This window comes from Rhinopithecus roxellana, chromosome 9 (genome assembly GCF_007565055.1).
Source record: "Rhinopithecus roxellana isolate Shanxi Qingling chromosome 9, ASM756505v1, whole genome shotgun sequence".
Taxonomy (NCBI): domain Eukaryota; kingdom Metazoa; phylum Chordata; class Mammalia; order Primates; family Cercopithecidae; genus Rhinopithecus; species Rhinopithecus roxellana.
Window position 1 is genome coordinate 44,712,499 of NC_044557.1, and position 14,361 is coordinate 44,726,859.

The window sequence follows — 14,361 nt, forward strand, 5'->3', positions numbered from 1 at the left end:
GATTCCGCTCCAGAACAACCACATTTACATTGGGACATACCGAGGGAGACATTTTGGAAACAGACGTGATGCCTGGGAGACAGTTGGCTTTGGAGTGCGGAGGTCTAGCCTTGAGATTTTTAAGAATTATCTAGGATGAGAGCAAACATTCAAAATGGCGACCTCAAAAGTACAGAAAGGTCCTGAATAATTCTTCAAAAGTGAAAAGAATCGTAGTACAGATTGTATTCACAGAGGCAGAAAGATGGACCCAAGGAGAACATTTTTCAAAAAACAGTAACGATAAAGGCTGGACTGTTTGGCTTACCTTAACTAGGGTATCAGAATTCTCCACTCCTCTTAATGAGCACTTGGTAAACGTCTACGTCCTAGAATCAGCAGTACACTCACTTCTGACAGAAGTGGAGAGTGCTCCATTCTACAGGTGACAGAGAACTTTCCAACTGCTGAGCTCTGGAGCTTCCATTTCCCCAGGTAGCCCATGTGGGAAACCAGGATCTGTGATCCAAAGACTCAGAATAAACCTTTTTTTTTTTTTCCCCTGAGACGGAGTCTCGCTCTGTCGCCCAGGCTGGAGTGCAGTGGCGCGATCTCCGCTCACTGCAAGCTCCGCCCCCTGGGTTCACGCCATTCTCCTGCCTCAGCCTCCCGAGTAGCTGGGAGACTACAGGCTCCCGCCGTCATGCCCGGCTAATTTTTTTGTATTTTTAGTAGAGACGGGGCTTCACTGTGTTAGCCAGGATGGTCTCGATCTCCTGACCTTGTGATCCGCTCGCCTTGGCCTCCCAAAGTGCTGGGATTACAGGCGTGAGCCACCGTGCCCAGCCAAGAATAAACATTTCTTAGTGCTGAGCCTCCGCACGCAGAATGGAGTTGTGATTAATACTCTGGGAAAGGAAAGAAAGTTCTGCCCATGTGGTGAGAAAGGAAGCCAGGGTTTGAAACCAAGATGGCTAGGCCCTTCCTCACATCTGCCTCTAGGTTGCTATCATTACATCACGTGCAAGGAAGCAACTAGGCAAGATGAGACCCTTTGACATAGGGAATGGCAGGCACGGCCTCTGTGAGAGCTCAGCAGGCATTTGCTGATGTGGCGAGTGATCTGCGGGAGCCTCTGCCCTCTCCTCTATGCCCAAATACTCCCAGCAGTCTCTCAGGAGTTTGCCATGCCCATGAGAGTGAAGGGTGGTTTTGCTCAAGCCTGTGATAGGTAGCAAGCTCCTTAAAGTGAAAACAGTCTTAGGAGTAGGAGGGATATTCACTCACTGTACAGGAACAGTTAGTTGGGTAGAAATAAGCAGGCCAGTCCCTGGAGAAATATGGAACAGAGTGAGTATTTATAATGGTGCAGATGGGGTGGAACAGAAGAAAGCACAGAAAAATCTCAGAAAGGGAGGCTGGGTTGTGGTGGGTCTTAAAGAGGCAATCTGGGGGGTTTGGGGTGTCCTGTAGTTACAGGACACGGACAAAAAGAAGATAGAAGCATGCCAAAGAGAACTCTCACTGCTTTGCCTTTTGGCCCCAAGGCCAGTCTTAAGTGACTAGGAAGGGGGCAGCCAGGTCAGATGGTGATTAAAGTCATTTGCTCTGAGACATCCTGCTGGGGCTGCATGCCCCTCACACAACAAGCAGGTGGGTTTTCCTCTTGGCCTGGGGAATTATTTGCTGTCAGGTGGCATATCTTCATAGGAGTGCTTGGCAAGTGTGGGTAAATGCCATCAAAAATCTCCCAGCCTTGTTGTGAAGATGGTCTCTTACCATGCACAGAGCACTTAGCACCTTGCCAGGTACCATGCTTAATATCTCATTTAATCCCCAAGACAACCCTATTAGCAGGTTCTATACTATAATCCCCCCATTTCCAAATGTGGAAAGAAGGGCACAAAGAAGTCCAACAGCTTCCTCAAAGTCATGATGGGGCTGGGATTCAAACTTGGGTCCTTTTCTGCAAAGTTTTTGATGCTAACCTCTACACACTTTGGTCTGATTACCAGGAACATTATATTATCTTTCCTGTTATGGTGGTGAGTTGACTGCTGGAATCCCAAAACCGAGGTAATGCATGAAAGATAAATAAATTAGCCATTCTTGGCCTTTTCAAATACCAAATAAATTTTAACAAGCCTTTATATAAAACTGACTTTTATTACAATTGAAAAAAGAGCAAAGACAATTTGATAAGTGCCTTTAATTACAACATACCTGCCATTTACATGTAACCATACTTTTATATACAGCTTGAATAAGTTTTATTACATGTAAACTATAAGATATTACAAGTTAAACTCCAGTCTTTTCTGGATATTCAGAATTGAAATACTACCGGCAGAAACACACACAAAACAAATACCCATTTCAGTTCCTCAGGTACCATTACTGGTTGAATGATCAAGATCTGGTCACAGAAGAGAATTGGAAATATGCATCAAAACAAAACTTATTCTTAACGTGACTAACAGTATTGTTATTTAAACCCTAAACATAATTAATAATTGGATCATTAAAAACACAACTTCAATTTATATAGCACCTTTCTTCTGAAGAGCTGAAAGCATTCGTGCTTATCTCTATTATTTCATTTGTCCCCATAACATCTCTATGAGGTAGGCAATGGTTGGTATCATTATCCCCATTTTGTATATGGAGAAACTGAGGCACAGAGAAGTTAAATCATTTGCTCGAGGTCACACAGTAAAGTCAATGCTGGAACAGGGACCACAGCCCTGTGCTCTTGTCTCCAAAACCAATGCTTCTCTTTACACTAAATGGTCCCATTTGAGAATTTAATTCAACAACTCAATATACTTTTCCAATAAATTAAAAAATGTACATTTTTTTCACCCATAAAAATTTTTGAAATACTGTGAGCAAGATACAAACACTGCGGGCTGCATGGTAGACAGATGCTACACTCTTCTAGAAAGTGCTTCTGGAAATGTTTATCTTATTTTAATGAGGAGTTTCTTTTCCTAGTTAAAACAAAGTAGATGTCTTTACAAGAAATATATTTGAAAGAATGCTTCTAGTCACCTACCCAATTATAGCTCTAGTAGCCATATTATGTTATCTATAAACCAGGTTTATTCCTGAGTTTAAAAAGAAGAAAATATCTAAATTATAAGTTAAATTTTTGAGATAATTTTTCTCATTTACACACATTTACTCAAGAGACTCAGAGTGGCAGATAGGGAATTGGGCCAATACATTTCCCAGAGAGACATGAGAACTGAGACCCATAGGGGCAGGAAGTCCAAATTTTGCTCTAATCCCTACTCCCTTCACCGCTCTAGAGTCAGCTATATGGTTGATACTCGAAGCAAATAAAAAGAAAATGTTTAAAAAGTATCAAGGTCGCAAGCTTACTAGAATGCTCACAAATGTTTGCTGACTTGAACGTAAAGTTCAGCTTTCCTGACGCTTTCCACATTGCTTGTCCTCAAGACGGGAGCATTGCTGCAGGGGCGGCCATCTTCCAGGACGTGGGCGGGGCAGTGGTGGGGCAGTACATAGGAATTAAATCCTAGCATGGCTCCAGGAAAAACAAGACAAGTCCTATATTCAAAAAGTAAAGTTAAAAAAAGCAAGCATGCTTAAGGGATGGGTCATGAACAGCATATCAGGTTCATTTATGAGTCTTCCATTAAAAATACATAGAGGCTTGTGAAAGGAATGCTGAAAATCCTCAACCCATAGACTCAGGCTTTTAGTCCCAACCTCTTCTCCTAGAGAAGGGCACTGCTGTCTTTCAGGGAAGCCTTCACTACCTAAATGAGGAGCTGAAGATTAAAAAAAAAAAATTCTCTTTAAGCTTAAGAAAGGAAAAGGAAACCGTTTGCTTTAAACTCACGGTTTCCAACTTGTTGAGTTAAAAACCAAACCAAACCAAACCAAACCAAACCAAACCAAACCAAACCAGGACACGACAATAAGACAATTCTGAACTGTAGGCTCTAGAGAGCGACTGGTCCTCCTTTTAGCCTTAATTGTGTCCTATTTAGAGTGCCTAACAGGTATACTAGGGGAACTTTAAAAAAACTAAATGTATAAAGAGAATGAGCAGAGATAACTGTTCTGCTAATTTTGAAAAAAAAGATACACTCTAGAATATCCATTCAAAGAGTTAACTGTGATGACTTACAGCAAAGTTTTATAAAACCAAAATGAAATACCCTGGCTCCTGAAGTATGTAGAAAATGAGAACTTTAGCAGCTGCACCTCCAATTCACCTATCCAAGGACCTAGAAGGTGCTTGGTTTCTCACCCCAAAGTCAGGCAGTTTGCTATAAATGGCCAAGTTATTCTCCATATCTGGTAGCTCTACCTTTGCATGTGAAGCACTCACAGTTTTCTTAGGACCTGGGGGATCAGCGCAAACTGGCTGTAACTTGACATCATCCTTAGGCACTGTTTCCTGGGGGAGAGGGTGCAATGGCTTCATGGCGAAAACATTTTACACTCAATTTGCTTGAAAAATGTTTTCTTTCTTTTTTTCTTTCTTTTTGAGATGGAGTCTCGCTCTGTCACCTAGGCTGGAGTGCAGTGTTGCGATCTCAGCTCACTGCAACCTTTGCCTTCCAGGTTCAAGTGATTCTCCTGGCCTCAGCCTCCCGAGTAGCTGGGACTACAGGCACATGCCACCATGCCTGGCTAATTTTTTTGCATTTTTAGTAGTGACAGGGTTTCATCATGTTGGCCAGGCAGGTCTCAAACTCCTGACCTCAAGTGATCTGCCTGTCTCAGCCTCCCAGAGTGCTGGGATTACAGGCATGAGCCACTGCACCCGGCCTAAAAATGATTCCTTCTTATAAAAAGGATTTCTTCCACTTCACAACACTCAGCTTCCTTTTTTGTTTTCTGGTAACTATGGGTCTGGTGTTGTCATAAGAATCTACCTTCCACATGCTGGACAGTGGGGGCTGCCGCTTGAGGAGACCCAGGCCAGATACAGAGCGCTGCGGGGAACACTAAGCTTCTGTGGTTAGAGCATGGCGCTAACATTTCTGCCTCTGTGAGTTTGACTCCACCACATAATTTTTTAAAAGTTCTTTTCCATGGCCCCTTAGTGTCAACCATTCTTCTGAAAGAAGTGAGCAACAGTGTACATGTTTTGGCAAAAGTCATGACAAATAGCACCAGCATCTGCCGCCCTAGGTGGACCTGTGGCCTCACTTTGGCAGCCTGTGAGTTGGGCAGAGCTGTGATGAGGCACGGCTCCATGCTGGCTGGCAGGGTCTGTGATACGGCAGCACTGTGATCGGTACCGGAAAGACATAATGGCACGTCCTGTCAACAGTAGACACAGAAGGCTGAGTGGGGAAGAGACCCAGGGATATTGCTACGCAAAGTGGTAGACAAGGTAGACAAAGTGGTAGACTACGTACCAGGAGACAAACTGAGGTGGGAAGAAATAGTGACTTCATGGCCTCATTCTTTAGACTTACTCCTTAAAAGGACTAGATCCAGGAGGAAAAGTAATCACAAAATGTTCAAGCTAATAAGAGATACTTTGGGACTTAAAACTAAAGTTTAAAAATTCCCAGTACTGAAAACAACTTTCTCACTCTTTTGTGAAGTGGACAATTTGACCATTACAAAGACCTTTTGAAACAATGAATGAAAATGCTACTAAGTGTCATGAATTATCTTTTAATATTTTTGAGTAATGGGAGTACTTTAATACTGATTGGGCCCATGTAATAGACAATATGTCACTTTCGGTGTAACTACTTTTATGAGGAAAAAACACATTAACAATGACATGCCAATTCCTATTTATGACAGATCTTTTTTGTTTAGATATATTTCAAGTTTCCCCAGAAAATATGAGGCATGTTAACACAACACAATTATTTAAAAGGGAACAACATTAAAACATTTTACTGCTGCCAGTGTAACATACAGACATCTGAGAAATGACAATTATCAACCTTTGTAATACAAGATTATGCAAGGTGATATGAAGCAACCGAAGGACAGCACATTTTAAAAAAGACCCACAGTGTCTAACTGGCAAGCCAAAAACACTTCCTGTATTAAGAGAAATGATTACTGAGTTGAATGCTTCTTAAAAAATGTCTTTTAAACAACAATTCTATTTCACTTTTCATGTTACATTAAGAATGTGGAATATTATTTTTCAGTTACGTCAAAGAAGAACTTGAAAAAAGTAATGACATACTTCACAAATAGAAGAGACTGGATGTAAACACAGACCTAAAAATGAGCAGTAGGATAAAAAAGCCGTGAATGTTTGTTCTCTTCTGGACCATGATTTTAAATTTTAATTTGGTAATTCCAGATCAAGATTCTAATTTATCATGGTTTCTGGACTGATCTCTTTAAGTTGAACACTTTCAGTCAAAGTGTGTTCAACTTGCCTAAAGCCACTGTCAGGAAAAATGTATTTAAGAAAAGATACAACACAAGGCAAGAAAATATTACTGTAGAATAAGGAATTTAGATATTACTGCAAATAAAGCCATATTTGATATTATAGACACATGTTTCTATTTTCACATCAGTCACTTATTAACACCAAACATTATACTTCAACTTTTCCCCATTACACAGTACAATAAGCCTGTCAAGATTTCCAGGAAGTAACCATCAGTACCTACTGTGCTTCCAGCAGCCAAAGCTAAGCTGGCTGGGTACCAGAAATCAACACCTTCAGGAGAATGGCATCACAAGATTGCATGGACTCATATTAACCATTATAAGGAGCACTGGAAGAAAATGTCATTTGCTTATTTACAAAATCCTAATTGAACTAAAGCTCTGTAATTATAGCCACGGTATCAGACCAGCTTTTTTGCACATCCTATCACATCGCTGCCTGCTGATGTTTTACACTGCCTATAAAGCCTCATAATTTTAAAAGGGAATGAAACAGAATGCCACGGGTGACCAACCTCTGCTCCTGCTACTTGGGAGTCACGTTGCCTTAGCTTCATCCTGGCTCAAGGTTACTAGTCGCTTGCTGCTTTAGGCCAAATCTTTTATCTCTTTACATTTCCTCCTCTCAGGCTGAGTCAGAAGTAAGTCACATGTATAACAGAACTGTCTTAAAATATCACTGTTTTTCAGCCAAGAGAATTATGGATGCAATTTAAAGTCTAAATATATTAATTGGAAAAATTAAATTAGACAACTCAAGGTTTTCCTGTAATTACCAAATGAAACTGATTGAAAAACTGTTCCCTCTAATTCTGCTTTTCCAACAAAAGTTCATCACACTAGCAGGATAAACATTCAAAATACGTAATAGAACATATCCTAATTAAGCACCAGAGTTGTGTCAGAGCGAAGTATATACACACACACGTATATGTATGTGTATGTGTGTGTGTGTGTGTGTGTGTGTGTTTATTACTGGTTAAGTAAATGCTCTAATTAGCAAAAATCATGAGAAATATATATAGTGACATAATGTGGTTAAATTTTAGTTCTCTGTGTTAACTACTTACTGTTAATTTAGTACTCAATTAGAATTAACTCTGGGATTTTGAGGGCAGATAAATCAGTAATTAGCCTTTTTCCCACAAAGAATAGTGGTAGCTTCAAAAGCTTCAACAGACCTAATGATGTAATTTATTCAGGACAGAAAAAAAAAATATGTAGCTAACATTCTTGCAAGAATTACTTTCTTATAGAATTTAAGATTTCCTCAAATATTTTCTTTTCTATATAGCATTTTGCTCTTGTGTAGTTATCTGCCTAGGATACAGATAGGATATTGAGACTATTTCAGAAAGTAGACATACTAAAAACATTTGACAAATTAAAAAAATTTTGCATAAAACAGGTTATCCTTTCCTGCTGACTATACTTAAGAAATACCAAAAGTAGCATACAAAATGCTTCTAAACTTTCAAAATATCTGAATAAAAACAAAGATCCTTTTAACTGAGATAGATTTATAATTCTTACTTACAAGATAAAAAAAAGTCCTAAAATTTATTTTTAAATTTCACATAACCTGCTATAATTGATGTAAAAAATGGATGTCAAAATAGAATTTTAAATATACAAATTGTTTTTGATAACTACCTTTCATATATTTTATTTAAACTGTAGCATTAGCTCAAGATGAAACTTTTTAAAAGAAGCCATAGGCTTTTGCTGAACTCAAAGATTCAAGCCCAGATTCTGAACAAAGTAAATGTGATGAAATTTATGAAAAACTATACTATACAGTCAAAACAGTGATGGTGCCTCAGTAAATACACTTCAGTAAAATATCCAGTGCTCCAAAGAGCTGAGCTGTCTTTCTAAGGTTCACTCTGCTTCTCTCCTCCAGCCCTCATGGCCTGTGCTACCGTCTATTCTTTTAGCATTTATGCTGGAGGGCCTTACACTTCCTTTAAAAGTACACTGAAAATACTTTATATCACAGCTTATTTTAACCACTGGTTCTCAAATTAAAAGGTATATTTCAGTGCATATTTCATGGCCACATTGCAGAACTAATATTTGAAAACTTCTGGGGGATATTTTGGTAATGAAATTGCAAAATTACGTGATTATTTATGAGCTTTCTATAAAAAGGTTTTTTTATTATTTTTATTTTTTTAAATTTAGATATCATACCTACTTCCCTGCCTTTTTGATAAGTAAGGCATGAAATGAAACGAAAGTTTTGAGCTGTAAGGTGCCTATAAAGGATGTCACTACAGCATGCACAATGCTAGGTGTGTAAGATGACATGGCTGTTACCATGTACTAAAGAACCCCATCATGTGAGAGGCTGCTGAGTCAAAGTCATTAACACAAAGCAGTGAAAATCACCAGGCAAAGCAGTGCTTATGAGAGACTGGAATTCAGAAAAATGCAAGGTACAAACTTCTCTCTAATCCAAGGGTATTCTGCTATGATCTTCTAATCAATGATGATTGTGTTTATGCACATGACATCTTCATGGGAGAGACCAGGCTGATTGCAAAATAATCACAACAACGAACATAGCTCACTTCGCAATGTCAGAAATGCAATGTAGAGCAGTCACAAAGTCAAACCATGAATACAGGGATGGAAAAACGTTCCAGTGAGCTGGTCTCTACAATTTTTAACACACTTCATCCTCCCAATTACATTCTTTGCCCATAAAGAAGAAAAACAGCAAGATTATTAAATCTAAAAAGTCACAGATGTCACAATAGGATGAAATAATTTCCTCATTTTTTTTTCTTTATGAGTATAGGAAAAGCTGTCTTTCCATAGCTCACGCTCATAATAGCACTTCAACTAGGCTCCTTTGAAAATGAAAAGTGAACAAGTTTCCTAATGCCGGCCTTATAAGATCTAAAGAGATGATTAAAATCAAACCAGGCTGAGCTCTTAATCTGAGCTATTTCAGCCACTGATGTTTGTAAAATATAGGAAGAAGATTCCAATAGGCAATTTGCATTGGCAAGCACTGGACTACAGAATTCATCACTGTTTTCTGAAAAAATGTAATTAAACTTGAATTAGGACACTTTTATGAGGTTTGTAATTCACAGCCACCTCTCATCATATTTTGTTCTTCTTTCCATTTTACCCTTTCAAATATTTCAATATTGCCCACTGTAAACCAATGAAAATGATTAATTATTTATGTATTTTCCATTTATTTCTCTAGGGTCTAGGTAATTTGGATCAGGAGCTCCAAGTACCATTTAAAAAGGTGAGTCTTTAAAAACCATCAGTGTTCTAAACACTTGATTAGGAAAAAGATAACAGCTCCTAGTAATGATCTAGCTTATGTGCTTTATGGTATCTTTTCCAAAGGAGAGTATAAATCATTGTACATAAAATCAAAACAGTTAATATACATTTTTTTCTGGCACTTTTGAGAAATTAGGCATTGAACATAAAACATCTTATAAACTTACATAACAAAAATAAATGTTTGTATTTTAATCTTAGATTACCTTAGGGTAGCAGTTAACTTATGAGATGCCACACTATTGGTGTGGGCAGTGGAGACCATGGGAAATACACATTCATGTGCACAGCCCTTTGGAGATGGACGCATGGCTGCCATCCAAATATGTGGTCTGTGTCCCAACATAAAGATTAAGGCTCTCTGTTTTGAAGGAATGAGTTCTGGGCTTAAACAAGTATAGAAGTACCACAATACTCATGGAAAATACTGAAAAGGCTCAGACGAGTTTTCAAACACTGGGGGAAACACGTTTTTGACTAGAAAAATAAAATAAAGCATCTAAAACTGACTTCAAGTACTTTGGGGAGAGGCTGCTGATACAGAGTGCCAAAATAAGGAGGAACAAAGATGGAAGAGACTCCAGGGACGTCCCTCCCCCGTCCCTTCAGCTGCAGGGTCCAGATCCCCAGGTGCCGACGCGCAGCTCTCTGGGGAGGACTGGCGACCTGGGCAGAAAGCAGCAGCCATGGTTTGTCGCCATCCTAAAACACCTACATTGAAAGCAAAGGCCAAGCTTTGTGTGAAAATTTCCTTGGAATGAACCACAGGAATCTGGACATTTCAAGGGGGAAGAAGCCTTAAAGTCAATAGCAGACAGAGAAAAGGAAAGAGGGGAAGAAAAACCTGGCCCTTCTGAATGGCAGTACTTCAGGCTGGGGGCGTTGCGGTCCTTGGTGAGTGCAGTTTTTCCATACAGCTTGGCTTTCCTCACTAATGAGATGAGACCACTGACAGCTGGGATCTTTTGTGGGCGGTGAGGGTGCGGGAGGGAGATGTGCCTGTCCATCTGGCAGGCAGGGGCACGCTCAGGTGCAGCCTAGTCCGTACCTCTCTGTCTCAGAAACTGAACAACTGGGAGAACAGTCAGGGCCTCTCCAATCATCTTCAGGTGACTAAAGCAGCATATGAAGTATAGATTTGTGTCATTTCTTCTCTTCCATGGAAGAAACGTCCCCAGATACTGATCACAGGCTACCCAGGGTTGTCCTCTGGGTTGCTAGAGCCTGGTAATATCTCTGCCTTGCTGCAAGTCACTAATGCTCTCGTAGTCGTTCTCCTTTGGGACGAGACCGCGGTGGCTATTGGTCCCCAGGGTGGCCTTTTCTTCTTCTCTGTTGAGAGTCTGTATCGCTTCATAATCAGGCTCTGGCTCCTCGCCGGGCTTCCCTGCTGGTGGAAGTGTGCTGTTTGGAGTTTTTTCGAAGTCTTTCACAGTAGCATAGAGATCATTACAGGAGGAGGGTGACCTCTGTGGGTCCTCTTGAATGGAGGTGTAGGTGGACTCTGGCACTGTAAGCGACTGTCCTGATTTATTCACTAACTGTCCAGGTTTATTCACTGATGAGTACATAGCAGAGATCTAGGAAACAAAGGAAGAGTTGAATAAACTTCCAGCTGTGACTTCCCCCTCCCTCTTTTTAGTGACAAGCTACATACTGAGCACTCCTGGGCTTCTGTGTGTGTGTGTGCTCCTTAAAGATTTGTTCTTTCTTATCTGTACTAATTATGGAGCACATTACTAGAGAATAATTACACACATTATCTTCAACTGTGTTAACGAGATCAGTCATATTCCCTTAATTCCATGAAAACCCAGTTCTCTTGGGTCTGCGGAGGAATTTGAGGAGAGGTGGGGTGGAAAGCTCCCGAAGCTCCCGGAAACCTGACCACAGCATTGTGTTTTATTTCATTTCTATATCAGAATGATATTTTGCCTGAAAAAGGGCTCCACTGCTTTACAAAAAAGGACAGAAAACACATAGTAGACTAGTGATTCTCAAAGTGTGGGCTGTAAACCAGCAGCAGCAGGATCTGGGAATTTGTCAGAAAGGCAAGTTCTCAGGCCTCACCCCAGAACCACCAAATCACAATCTCAGGGCTGGGGCCCAGCAATCGGTGCTGATTCTTATGGCCAGCAAAGTGTGAGAACCACTGAATTAGACTACTCCATGCTTCGTGCATCACAGTGGTCTCCAACACCCATTGCTGGATTCTCATTGGTGGTACACATATATCTGAAAGGGCATTCCTGTCCATTATTTTTTGACTTAGTTGTGTATTACTGGTTAAACAGACATTGACAGACCAGGTCTAGTTTTATTCAGTGGGAAAACTCATTCTCGCTTGCATCCAGCCAAGTCAGAAATAACAACTTACGGGATACTATTTCCTATGGGAAGAGCCAGTGACTCTCCAAGCACACCCTCCCAGTCCTCACAGTCTCACTAATAAATCCTGTATCACCTCCGCTATCAACAGGGATTTCATTCATTGTGAAGATTAAATGTACTGATTAGGAGACTTTTGGGGAGTATTATTTTATTGTGAAAAATCATGGCTGGAAATAAGTAAAAATACCCTTCACTACCTGTGTTTATTTTTATCACAGTGATTTGATTCATTCAAATACCCAGGAAATACATGAACATGCTTCCTCACAGATGCCTGGCTTCCCAAGGGCTGAGGGACATTTTCCTGCTTTCACTTTTCTCACATACTGCGGGTGAGGTTTCCAGGTGGCCTCAAAAGCTTCTTAAGACAGGCCTGCCACATGCTAACTGGTCATTTGCATGAGAACTTTTCATTACAGGCTGGTGGCTGGTTCCGTTTGGTGAGGACTTGACAATCCCAAGGGTTTACAGTTCAGAAAAACGGTCTTTGGAAAACTCCTGCCATGTTGATCTGACTATCCTAATGAATATGAAATTATTAACATTCTCACCTTAGAGGTTTTAATGAAAAAACTGCTCTCAAAATAGAATAATTATAATTTCTTTGAATTTAGGGAGAATAAAAAATATTCACTGCTGTTTATACTGAAGTGCAAACACAGAATGTATTATCTAAATGGTGGTCTAACCCAAAAATTACATATGGCCAGATTATAAAAGGGTAAACAATGGATGACAGTGGTGAGGGGAGAGGCATACCAGTTTATTCATCACCTGGTAACATCGAGGAGGACAAACGTACCCTGACTTAGACTGGAACAGTGAGAGTCAGCCCCTCACCACCGTTTGCTTCTCTCCTCAGCTTTCTTCCCCATGGTCCCTGCCATTAATGGCCCTCACTCTTTGTAAGAGTACTTGGTCTTCTTGGCCTTTGTCCTCATTCATTAACTTGCAATTTAATATTGACTCTGGGAATGAACCTAGTGTGAGGAGGGTCTCACTGTGCATTTCAACTTTTATAAAAGCTTCTTGAGTCTTCTAATATTCCATTTTACTGTTTTCTATGACTATTATGACTATTATTTTTATTTTGTATACAGGTTTCTCTTCTAGCCCCCTTGCTATTTAGCTTCTCAATTTTTCTCTTTAAAACTTTCGTTATTCCTCAGTCTGTAAATTGTTGCTATATTCTCATAAGTTACTGTCTTCCTTTTCCCCATTTCTCTTCTTTTTCTAATCAATCATTTCCACAACATTCTGTTAAATTGGGATAACAGAACTTAAAGCTCAGATCTCAGCTTCAGTCTGGACTGTTTAACATTAAATTACATAAATACAAAAAAATCCTTTTATATTTATTTTTCCTCTTTGTCCTAAAATGAATGTCTGTGAGTCATAGTTATGTCATGTTAAAAATTCATCAGTTTAACTAGGTCCTGTTTCAATTGTAAGATAAGAAGCAATTTACAATTTTACATAGCCTGTAGTTTCCAGAACTCCTATATATTTTATCTTCTTGTCCCAAATGGGATCACTTTGGCTGCAGAGTAGAAAACAGAGTGGAGGGAGGCCAAGGAGCTGCCAGGGACCAGCAGGAGGGGACTGTTCTGGCCCAGGGAGGGGTGGCCGCAGTGGGCTTGAGGAAGGTGGGTACACAAAGAAAACAGTTTGGAGGTGCAACTGATGGGTCTTGGCAATTGACTGTGTAGGAGGACAGCGAGGAAAAGGAAGTATCAAGATGACCCCTAGGTTTTGGTCTGTGCAACCAGATAGACAGATGGCTGGTCCATTCTGGAGGTAGAAACATGGAAGAGGGTGGGCAATATCACCTAGGGAAAGCACTTCTGCTCCTTAAACATTCAATGTGGGAGTCTATCTCCATATTCTAATGTTTTACTCAGAGTCCTAGAAGAAGTGATGTACCTGCATATGTACTTTGCTCTTGTACGTGTACACAATTTACTCTGTTAGGAATTCCAGATAGAAGTTATATGCAGTTAGATTAAAAGGTGCTTAGCTCTCTGAGCATAGCTTGACATTATATATATATGTGTGTGTGTGTGTATGTGTGTGTGTGTATACACATATATATATTTCATATGTGTATATATATATATATAATACTGGCTTTAACAATTTTAATCTTTCATTGAAAATCTAACCCGTGAATTTTGCACCCTGGTGCTTGGGAATATGCGATCTGCTCTTGTTGGCTGCTATGTCTGACCCTCGCTCCAGCCTGGAACTGTACTTACTGAAGTTAAT

General features: G+C 40.0%; 1 protein-coding gene across 3 annotated transcripts in view; it reads right to left on the minus strand.

The window, feature by feature from the left end:
• Positions 1 to 2,125: 2,125 nt before the first annotated feature.
• The window catches only part of PAG1 (phosphoprotein membrane anchor with glycosphingolipid microdomains 1), a 143,733-nt gene continuing 131,497 nt past the window's right edge, over positions 2,126 to 14,361 (minus strand). For all 3 annotated transcript variants that reach the window (XM_030937387.1, XM_010378480.2, XM_030937386.1), the window contains one exon: positions 2,126 to 11,285. In XM_030937387.1, the coding sequence (XP_030793247.1) occupies positions 10,923 to 11,285 (363 nt within the window). In that variant the 3' untranslated portion in view covers positions 2,126 to 10,922. The remainder of the gene's footprint in view (positions 11,286 to 14,361) is intronic.